The sequence below is a fragment of the Musca vetustissima genome, unplaced genomic scaffold (assembly GCF_032173495.1).
Source record: "Musca vetustissima isolate MV318-11 ecotype Yass unplaced genomic scaffold, APGP_CSIRO_Mvet_v1 utg80327, whole genome shotgun sequence".
In the NCBI taxonomy this organism is placed as follows: Eukaryota; Metazoa; Arthropoda; class Insecta; order Diptera; family Muscidae; genus Musca; species Musca vetustissima.
The window spans coordinates 11,920-24,245 of record NW_026879013.1 but is presented as its reverse complement, the minus strand read 5'-3'; the positions used below and the strand labels follow the sequence as shown (position 1 = coordinate 24,245).

Sequence of the window (12,326 nt, the reverse complement as noted above, 5' to 3'; positions counted from 1 at the left end):
AAAATGGGGCACATTCGGAACGATTCAATTTCAATAGCCTTTACTAAAGAAGGCCGGAATATTTTTGCAGTATGTGAGAGAAAATATCGATTGATATTGGTATTTATTATATCAAATCGATTGTTCGAGTAGTACAGAATATATTTTATCAAAAAATATATCAGTCACAACAGAACGAACAGAGATCAAGGCCTATGTTGACGAGTAAAGGTTTCTGGCATACAGCAGTATTTTTGATGTTCAACACAAGTCTTCAAATATTTGTCAAAGTGTAAAATGTTTCCTAATTTTTTACTAAAATAGATTAAGTGGAAGTTATTCTCTTCATAAAATATTATTTTGGAAAAATATTGTCATGTTCAATAAATTTAAAGGGTTAAGAGTTGACCATCAATCATGCTGCTGTGTGCCAGAGACCTTTACCCGGCAATATAGGCCTTGATCTCTGTTCGATCTGTTGTGACTGATATATTTGTTGATAAAATATATTCTGTACTACTCGAACAATCGATTTGATATAATAAATACCAATATCAATCGATATTTTCTCTCACATACTGCAAAAATATTCCGGCCTTATTTAGTAAAGGCTATTGAAATTGAATCGTTCCTTTAGGTTAATTCCAATTTTTTGAGTTTTTATTTCAAATATTTATTCATTTTGAAAATTATTAATTGTTTTTTACTAATTCTAGCAATTTCTAGTACATTCGGACCTTTATTTTCTATAATAAGGGTGTTTTGATAGATTTTATAGATTTTTTCAGATATTTTTATCTGTAAATGATTCTATCAGTGCTTAGTTTACATAATTGAACTAAATTAATGAGCTTTTTTAAAACTATTTTCAAAAAAAAATACAGTAAAGTAAAAAATCACACAATGTTTTAATTAAATGGCCACTTCAAAATCGATGTATTTTCATAAAAACCGTTATTTATGGAAAATTGCATGCAATAATTTTCTATTATCGCACTAAATCTCTTAAGTGCAGTATATCGAAGTGTTCTGAGTTAAAAAAATTTCAAAAATACTTCAAACGAATCGAGGGCTGATCAAAAAATGTTTGTCACAGTAAATGTTTTAATTCTGTGACCACCACTGTATGATAAATTAGTATTAGTTAAATATTTTTACAGTTTTGTCAAAGAAGTCAAATTCGTCGAAGGTGTATCTACCCGTGGTATTTGATGGGGCACATTCGGCATCCATATGCATAGCGTGGTAATTATCATTGCTATAAGTCTGACTGGAATTCAAATCTTCTAAAGGTTCTACTTTGTTTCAACTCAATGTTTGATTTTTAAGGCTATATTTTCTAGCGGCGAACGTTGACGTTTCAAGGCAGGCATGCTCGGCCATATACGCTACCGTAACTGAGGGTCGATGGATAAACACATTTTCACTTTCTTTCTCTTTACGTCAATCGTTTTTAATGGTGAATTTTCAGTTACGCTCGCATACACTTGCTATCAATTTAATTTTGCCCAACACTGTTTCAAGGCCACATAGATTTTTAGAAATAGTTATTTTCCATCTCATTTTCGTCAATAGATGCATGTTTGGTCTTATATATGTAATTTCATACCATATTAAAGGATAATTTTAAAGACAACCCCAAAACATTAGGACTTTATTTAACATGCTTCGGACTGTCCGATTGCACCGTTTTGTTGTATGATTTGTTGCCATTTTAAAGGTAACTTCATAATGCCTCTCTCATAGTAGTCCCGCTCTCTATTTGCAAAAAACTCTAGTAGTCGATTTTCACAATCCTCCCTATATACACATTTTTATAACCTTCACAAAACTATGGTACAGGGTGTTATGTCTTCGTGTATATGTTTGTAACAGGCAAAAGGAATGGAGTTAGACCCATGGCTACTTTGGAGAATATGCATAGAATCACTTTCTGAATCGATTGATGCATCCCCGTCCGTCTGTCGATATTAAATTGTAAACATAGTGCAGGTCGCATTTATTATCCGAATGAGATGAATTGACTAACGTGTGCCATGTTTTATTGAAATCGGTTCAGATTTAGATATAGCTCCCATATATATGTTCGCCCAATTTTTCGCAAATGGTGCACCAAAGAGTCAAATTTAGGTCGATTGGCACGAAATTTTGCACAACGTACTCAAGTAAGGATAGACTAACGTATGCAAAATTTTATTGAAATCGGTTCAGATGTAGATATAGCCTCCGTATATATTATCATCTGATTTTAAGCAAAGTTTCAAATTTAGGTCGATTGGCACGAAATTTTGCACAACGTACTGAAGTAAGGTTTGCCTAACGTGTGCCAAATTTAATTGAAATCGGTTCAGATGTAGATATAGCTTCCATATATAGCATTTCCACATTAAATGAAACCTTTTGCAAATTAAATGAACCCTTTTCCAAATTAAATGAAACCTTTTCCAAATTAAATGAAACCTTTTCCAAATTAAATGAAACCTTTTCCACTTGAAATGAAACCTTTTACAAATAGAATGAAACCTTTTCCAATTGAAATGAAACCTTTTACAAATAGAATGAAACTTTTTCCAAATTAAATGAAACCTTTATTCTTACCTAAGGAAATATAATATTTGCACTAATTTTAAACCAATATTTGAAAATTAAATCAAAGAATATTAACAAATATAGTTGTATGGCTATGTAATTAACATAAATATTCTTTAATTCGGTGTGATTTCATTTACTATCTTTACTACATAAAACTAAATAAATAGTAATACAAACTGGGGTATTTCTTGACATTTTAATAAATAAATATTTAAGAGCAAGGATTGAATACCCGGTCCTAAATGCGAAATACATATTTGACTTAATAAATTGTTGATGATTATTTCCTCCACGCTTATTTTCCTTCAATGTTCCAAAATTTTGGTTGTATCTTCTTATAAATGTTTTTTTCGGAATTTATGTTTATGCAGGTTAAATTTGCAGCCTCGGAAATGGAGTTGGAAAAGAATAACGCTCAAATACACAAGCGACATGACATAAAAAATTTGTTCGAATCCAAAAGATGCAACCTTAAATTCTTACCGCCTTATTCTCCAATGCTAAATCCAATCGAAAATGCATTTTCAAAAATAAAATTATGTGCAAGAGCTGAGCTGTGTGACGTTTCAATGGAACATAACATTGTTGATGTAATCGAGCGAAGTATTCAAAAGCTTATTCGGCAAGATTGTTCTAACTACGTTATGGACATGGTTTTGAAAATCCCACAAGCTGCAAGTCGGGAACCCCTTCATTAAGATAAGCAATTACCTTATCATCAACAATTTATTAAGTCAAATATGTATTTCGCATTTAGGACCGGGTATTCAATTCTTGCTCTTAAATATTTATTTATTAAAATGTCAAGAAATATCCCAGTTTGTATTACTATTTATTTAGTTTTATGTAGTAAAGATATTAAATGAAATCACACCGAATTAAAGAATATTTATGTTAATTACATAGCCATACAACTATATTTGTTAATATTCTTTGATTTAATTTTCAAATATTGGTTTAAAATTAGTGCAAATATTATATTTCCTTAGGTAAGAATAAAGGTTTCATTTAATTTGGAAAAAGTTTCATTCTATTTGTAAAAGGTTTCATTTCAATTGGAAAAGGTTTTATTTAATTTGGAAAAGGTTTCATTTAATTTGGAAAAGGGTTCATTTAATTTGTAAAAGGTTTCATTTAATGTGGAAATGCTATATATTATCATCTGATTTTAAGCAAAGTGTAAAATTTAAGTGGATCGGCACGAAATTTTGCACAACGTGCTGAAGTTAGGATAGACCGACGTGTGTACAAGTTTTATTGAAATCGGTTCAGATTTAGATATAGCTCCCATATATATATAGCATTTCCACATTAAATGAAACCTTTTACAAATTAAATGAACCTTTTCCAAATTAAATGAAACCTTTTCCAAATTAAATGAAACCTTTTCCAAATTAAATGAAACCTTTTTCAATTGAAATGAAACCTTTTACAAATAGAATGAAACTTTTTCCAAATTAAATGAAACCTTTATTCTTACCTAAGGAAATATAATATTTGCACTAATTTTAAACCAATATTTGAAAATTAAATCAAAGAATATTAACAAATATAGTTGTATGGCTATGTAATTAACATAAATATTCTTTAATTCGGTGTGATTTCATTTAATATCTTTACTACATAAAACTAAATAAATAGTAATACAAACTGGGATATTTCTTGACATTTTAATAAATAAATATTTAAGAACAAGAATTGAATACCCGGTCCTAAATGCGAAATACATATTTGACTTAATAAATTGTTGATGATAAGGTAACTGCTTATCTTAATGAAGGGGTTCCCGACTTGCAGCTTGTGGGATTTTCAAAACCATGTCCATAACGTAGTTAGAACAATCTTGCCGAGTAAGCTTTTGAATACTTCGCTCGATTACATCAACAATGTTATGTTCCATTGAAACGTCACACAGCTCAGCTCTTGCACATAATTTTATTTTTGAAAATGCATTTTCGATTGGATTTAGCATTGGAGAATAAGGCGGTAAGAATTTAAGGTTGCATCTTTTGGATTCGATCAAATTTTTTATGTCATGTCGTTTGTGTATTTGAGCGTTATTTTCCAACTCTGGATTGATTTTCTCAAAAAAAATTTCTATAAATAATTTAAATCTGTCTGCATTGACACTGGACTTAGAAACGATTGTGTGATGTACAACTCCCGCGTTGTTTATTGCTGCAATTATAGTGACATTACGACCTCTGACCGTAGGCAACACAATGTGTGCTCTTGTTCCTTGTCTTGAACGGGCTTGGGTTCTTCGTATGTGAAGATTAAATCCACACTCATCAATGAATATAAATTTTTCTCCTTGTTGGGGTATCCATTTTGTAAAGTCTTGAGCATATTTTTGTCTCAAGCCTAATGTTCTGGAGTCATTCTTTCGTTCTATTTCAATAGAGGCCATCTTAAACGTAATTTTTAATTTCCGTAATCCATATTCTATGCAGCTTGCGGAAATATTTATATCATTTTCTCTCAACAGTTTAGTTTTTATGGCTTTGAGGGTAATTCCAGGTTGACTTTCTATATAGAACTCGATCAGACTTAAAACTTGTGGTGTCAACAACTTAGTTCTATTTCCTCCACGCTTATTTTCCTTCAATGTTCCAAAATTTTGTTTGTATCTTCTTACAAATGTTTTTTCGGAATTTATGTTTATGCAGGTTAAATTTGCAGCCTCGGAAATGGAGTTGGAAAAGAGTTGGAAAATAACGCTCAAATACACAAGCGACATGACATAAAAAATTTGATCGAATCCAAAAGATGCAACCTTAAATTCTTACCGCCTTATTCTCCAATGCTAAATCCAATCGAAAATGCATTTTCAAAAATAAAATTATGTGCAAGAGCTGAGCTGTGTGACGTTTCAATGGAACATAACATTGTTGATGTAATCGAGCAAAGTATTCAAAAGCTTACTCGGCAAGATTGTTCTAACTACGTTATGGACATGGTTTTGAAAATCCCACAAGCTGCAAGTCGGGAACCCCTTCATTAAGATAAGCAGTTACCTTATCATCAACAATTTATTAAGTCAAATATGTATTTCGCATTTAGGACCGGGTATTTGGAACATTGTTTGTATCTTCTTATAAATGTTTTTTCGGAATTTATGTTTATGCAGGTTAAATTTGCAGCCTCGGAAATGGTTCTCCCCTCTTCATAGAATTTAAATAATAACAATTTCATGTCTTTTGTTATTTTGTTATACTGACCCAATTTGTTTCGGGGTCTTGTAGATGTAGCTTCGGTAGGTTCTGGAGCATTTCCACTTGCAATACTTGGGGAGGATATTGATTCTTCCTCAGGTTCCCAAGTTAAAATCAGGTTCGCATTTATTTTAAACGTTGCTATTTTTAAATACAGTGAACTCTCGATAATGTGAACATCCTAAACAGTAAACTCTCGACAATGTAAAGTAATTACAAACAACATTTTGGAACATTGAAGGAAAATAAGCGTGGAGGAAATAGAACTAAGTTGTTGACACCACAAGTTTTAAGTCTGATCGAGTTCTATGTAGAAAGTCAACCTGGAATTACCCTCAAAGCCATAAAAACTAAACTGTTGAGAGAAAATGATATAAATATTTCCACAAGCTGCATAGAATATGGATTACGGAAATTAAAAATTACGTTGAAGATGGCCTCTATTGAAATAGAACGAAAGAATGACTCCAGAACATTAGGCTTGAGACAAAAATATGCTCAAGACTTTACAAAATGGATACCCCAACAAGGAGAAAAATTTATATTCATTGATGAGTGTGGATTTAATCTTCACATACGAAGAACCCAAGCCCGTTCAAGACAAGGAACAAGAGCACACATTGTGTTGCCTACGGTCAGAGGTCGTAATGTCACTATAATTGCAGCAATAAACAACGCGGGAGTTGTACATCACACAATTGTTTCTAATTCCAGTGTCAATGCAGACAGATTTAAATTATTTATAGAAATTTTTTTTTGAGAAAATCAATCCAGGTTTGGAAATTAACGCTCAAATACACAAGCGATATGACATAAAAAATTTGATCGAATCCAAAAGATGCAACCTTAAATTCTTACCGCCTTATTCTCCAATGCTAAATCCAATCGAAAATGCATTTTCAAAAATAAAATTATGTCCAAGAGCTGAGCTGTGTGACGTTTCAATGGAACATAACATTGTTGATGTAATCGAGCAAAGTATTCAAAAGCTTACTCGGCAAGATTGTTCTAACTACGTTATGGACATGGTTTTGAAAATCCCACAAGCTGCAAGTCGGGAACCCCTTCATTAAGATAAGCAGTTACCTTATCATCAACAATTTATTAAGTCAAATATGTATTTCGCATTTAGGACCGGGTATTCAATTCTTGTTCTTAAATATTTATTTATTAATATGTCAAGAAATAGCCCAGTTTGTATTACTATTTATTTAGTTTTATGTAGTAACGATATTAAATGAAATCACACCGAATTAAAGAATATTTATGTTAATTACATAGCCATACAACTATAGTTGTTAATATTCTTTGATTTAATTTTCAAATATTGGTTTAAAATTACTGCAAATATTATATTTCCTTAGATAAGAATAAAGGTTTCATTTAATTTGGAAAAAGTTTCATTCTATTTGTAAAAGGTTTCATTTCAATTGGAAAAGGTTTCATTCTATTTGTAAAAGGTTTCATTTCAATTGGAAAAGGTTTCATTTAATTTGGAAAAGGTTTCATTTAATTTGGAAAAGGTTTCATTTAATTTGGAAAAGGTTTCATTTAATTTGGAAAAGGGTTCATTTAATTTGTAAAAGGTTTCATTTAATGTGGAAATGCTATATTCGTCCGATTTTTAGCAAATAGTGCACCAAAGAGTCAAATTTAGGCCGATTGACATGAAATTTTGCACAACGTACCGAAGTTAGGATAAACTAACGTGTGCTAACTTTTATTGTAATCAGTTCAGATTTATGTATCGAAATGGGTCTGCGTTAACCGTTATATGGGGGCTACCCGAAATAGTGGACCTATAATAATAATTTTTAGTGGAGACATTTGGTACGTTGTCCGATAAAGCTCATCTTCGGACCTGCATACAAGAGACAACTTTATGCAAAATTTTGGCGATCTATGTCAATTTGTTTAGATGCTAGAGTGATTACAACAGAAAGACGGACCTGCATAATTTTACACTGATCAAGAATATATATATACTTTATACAAATATACCCGGTTATTGATCATTGGGTTAAGTCGGTTCACATATAGACACAGATCACATATTTAACTTAGTCGAATTTCATGTCAATGGTCCTTCAAAAATTCAAGGTCTGTAAGGGTGTATTTCTTGAATATTTCCAAAGTGGTAAAGTGTATCATATAGTAGGCCCCGTCCGACTTTCATTAAAGAAATTTTGCAATGGAAGATAAATATGATAATCGCTTGGTGCCAAGTCCGGACTGTACGGCGGATGCATTTAAACTTCCCAACCAAGCTCCCAAAGTTTCTGACGAGTGACTGTGGATGTTGGCCGTTCCTGGTCAATTTATATCTTCAAACGGTCCAGTTGTTGATAGTAGAGATCAGAATTTAGCGTTTGACCATATGGAAGCAACTCATAATAAATAATCCCATTCCATTTCCCACATGACTAGATCAACTCAGTCTCCAGCTCTTCTATGGCAAAGAAGTCCTTAAGCTCTTCTATGAAAATAAACTCAGCAATTTTGTGAGCATTCCTATTTTTTTTAATATTTTCAATTAATTAAAAATTGTTTTCTTAAATTTAAAAAATACTTTCTTTTACTGAAAATAATAAATATAATATTTTTTTTCCTCTCCTTTATTTCTTTACAGAATTTGGACAATCACTCTAGTGTTTCCATCAAACGGTTTCAAGCAACAAAAGGAACAAGATTTTCATTCAATACGAAACAAAATACACCTGAAATATACTCTCTTTAATATCGTAAAAAAAATAATATTTTTTCGTAAAAACGACAAACAAGTAAAACTACATACAACCTTAAGAAAACACCCCTCATTCTTACAAAACAAATTACATTGCTGGTTAGTTGGCCCAATAAAGGAAAGAGAATACATGAACAATAACAACAAACAAGCGACACAATAACAGGCTACCGCTGCTGTTACAAATACACACATAGAAGGCATAGAAGACAGTACAACGACCACGACGAACGAACGACACTGATAAATGGAAGAGCCATCTCTGCATGAAAGGACATGTCATGTTGATGCTGCTTTTGGAAGAAAACAAGTGAATGGACCAAAACAAAACATAAACGAACGACCAACCGACCGACCGATTGAATGAATGAACGAAGTAACAAACAAGCGAACGAAGAACAACCAACAAACAAGTGAATGACAGACATGTCACATGAGAACATGAATAGTGAAACATAAAGAGTAGAATTATGATAAATGACAATTAAACCTCTGTGCAGAAGAAAGAGAGGGGAAACAAGAGAGTGAAGATAACAAAGAAAGAAAGAAGAAACAAGCGTCAATCAAGAAGGAACCAAAGAACATGTTGACGTGTAAAAAATAAAAGGTTATACTAATACAAAGAACTCTGTTGGTTTCGGAAAATAGCGATAGAGAGAGAGTGAGTTACCATTACATTACAAAAGGAGAACAGTTGTCTGGATTTAAATCTTTAAAACACGAAAATAAATGGATTTACACACAGCATTTGGCAAAGAAATTGTAATTATTTATCAAAAAGATACTCACAAAAGATATCGAAGACATCTGCTGCCAAGAGAACTGTTAGAGGACCAAAGACATTTTGATAAGAGAATGGCTGATGTTTGATGCAAAGAGAGTACAGTTATAGACAATGGATATGTAATTTAAGTCTCTCTCTCACCGAAAACAAAGCAATTAACCAAAGAAATATCAACAATAAACGAAATATATTTTTGTTTGTTAGAAGCACTCTTAAGAGAAACCTCCGTGGAAGAAAGAGAGAATACAAAACTCCTCTTTTTAATAAAAAAAACATAGTTAAGTCAAATCAACAACAACAACAAATACATAGATATATCATATGGATCCTTTAGACTCTAAAAACGCTGAATATTTTATTAACAATTTCAGAATTCCTATAAATGCTCCTAGTTGGTTCTATGCCAGCAACAATAATAATAACAACAACAAAAATGCTCTCTATAATAAAAACAATAGTAACAAAAACAACAACCACCACCACTATACTACAGCTTCTATGTGTGAACTATCGTCATCGGCCTCCGCCACTTCATACCGCTCCAGCTCAACAACTAAAAATGCACAATCATCCGCATCCTCCTCCTCCTGCTCTTCATCATCATCCTCCCCATCCCTGGTCAATGATAATTTTAAATTTCAACGCTATCATCGCCGGAAATCCTGCCCTTGGAAACGGATATCACAAAAGTTGAAACATTTTATGTTGTCACTGCTGAGAACATTATTCTATCTGCTGTTTCTGCTAAGCCTAAGTGATTGCTGGTTTCAAGTGGGTTCGGCCTCTTTGATTTTGGCCGAAGCCGAAACAAACGGCCAAAGTAATTTTGGCAATCGGACATCAACGGTATTACAGCTGCCCATACAAGCGTTGATATTTGAGGTGGCGGCAGCTGCCCCGGAATCCAATGGTCACAATAGGGATTCGGAGGGGCTGGGACACAATAGCAGTAGTTTACATGCCACAGGAGCAGCAGCAAGCACACAAACTAATGATGGCATGTCTGTCTCCGCCTCCTCCTCATCGACTTCACAACACTCCACCAACAACAAAAATCATCATAGAAACCAACACAGTATTAGCAACATGTTTACCACATCGGACAACAGCCCAGTGTCTACCTATAGTACCATTACCTCTACTTTATCTACATTGGCAGTGGCAGCAACAACAACAAATGACACACAATGGCCTCCATTGTTGTCATCACCTACCCAGTCATCAGCCTCATTGTCCTTTTCATCATCTGCCGCCGCCATTGCCGTGGAATTCGATTCAGACTCAACATCCCTGCCCTCCTCGTCGTCATTGCCCACCACCCTTGTTGGATTTACAACACCTGCTTTCCACACGGTGCTGGTTAGCATAATACTCCTCTTCGTCATCCTCGGCACAATTGTTGGCAATGTCCTCGTCTGTATTGCCGTGTGCATGGTCCGCAAACTACGACGTCCTTGTAATTATTTATTGGTCTCGCTGGCTCTCTCTGATCTCTGTGTGGCCGTGCTCGTTATGCCCATGGCCTTGCTCTATGAGATTTTGGAAAAGTGGAGTTTCGGGCCGGTCTTATGCGATATTTGGGTATCATTCGATGTCCTCTGCTGCACGGCATCCATCCTCAATTTGTGTGCCATTTCAGTGGATCGCTATTTGGCCATTACAAAGCCCCTGGAGTATGGGGTTAAACGGACACCGCGCCGCATGATGTTGTGTGTGGCGCTGGTGTGGTTGGCTGCCGCCTGCATCTCATTGCCACCGCTGCTCATACTGGGCAATGAACACGAAGACGAACACGGTAATCCCATGTGTTCGGTGTGTCAGAATTTTGCATATCAAATTTATGCAACGTTGGGTTCCTTTTACATACCACTGGCCGTAATGCTCTTTGTCTACTATCAGATATTTCGGGCAGCCAGGCGCATTGTGTTGGAGGAGAAGCGGGCACAAACACACCTGCAGCATGCCCTCAATGGCACGGGGTCGCCGCCGGGCCACACCGACCTGGAGGCACACGGCCACCACCAACAGCAGCATCGTCACAGTAGCTATGGCAATACATCGTTAAATTATTCCACATGTGGTGGTCTCTCGACCAGTGGGCATCACAGTGGCCATGGTGGCCACGGAGGCGGTGGTGGCAGCGGCTCGAGTGGCCTGTTGGGTTCACCGCATCAAAAGAAATTACGTTTCCAGCTGGCCAAAGAGAAAAAGGCCTCCACCACCCTGGGCATCATCATGTCCGCATTTACCATTTGTTGGCTGCCATTCTTCATTCTAGCACTAATACGGCCATTTGTGGAATCGGAAACCACCCATGTGCCACAATCACTGTCTTCGTTGTTCCTATGGCTGGGCTATGCCAATTCATTGCTCAATCCGATTATCTATGCCACACTGAATCGAGACTTCCGTAAACCTTTCCAGGAGATATTGTACTTTAGATGTTCCAGTTTGAATACCATGATGCGTGAGAATTACTATCAGGATCAGTATGGAGAGCCGCCGTCACAGCGTGTCATGTTGGGCGATGAGCGGCATGGGGCAAGGGAAAGTTTTCTCTGAAATTAGGTGTATTGAGAGCTCCCTCACTCAGAGAACCTCAACGTAATATAGAAAGACAACAAAAAGAGAACCAGAAATTCTTAGAAATCCACAAAGGGACAACAAGAAGAGAGGCAAACTAAACCAAAGAGCAGTACCAAATAAGAGAATGACACAACATGACAAGAAAAAAATAAAATAAATTACAATCAAATAAGCAACAAAAATGGAGTATTTTGAAATTATTTTCTTCTTCTACGTCTATTTCTCTTTAAATTCTATTTCTACTGTGACTAAAGAGTGATGATTTTTATACATAAAATATTAGTTAATCATTTAAATCAAAATAAAACAACTATTAAACTAAACTGTTACTATTCTAGTTCGTATTATTATTTATAATATTTTTTTTAAACTAATTTCCATAACGAAAACAAAAATCAAAAAATAAATTATAAAAACAAAAACACAT

The 12,326-nt window shown here is 34.5% G+C and overlaps 1 protein-coding gene across 1 annotated transcript; it reads left to right on the top strand.

Moving 5' to 3' along the window:
* The first annotated feature begins 9,811 nt into the window (after positions 1 to 9,811).
* Positions 9,812 to 11,887, top strand: LOC133323834 (5-hydroxytryptamine receptor 1-like). The gene has a single exon (XM_061532732.1). It carries the CDS (start codon positions 9,812 to 9,814, stop codon positions 11,873 to 11,875), a length of 2,064 nt encoding a protein of 687 aa, XP_061388716.1. The 3' UTR covers positions 11,876 to 11,887.
* The last annotated feature ends 439 nt before the right edge of the window (positions 11,888 to 12,326 follow it).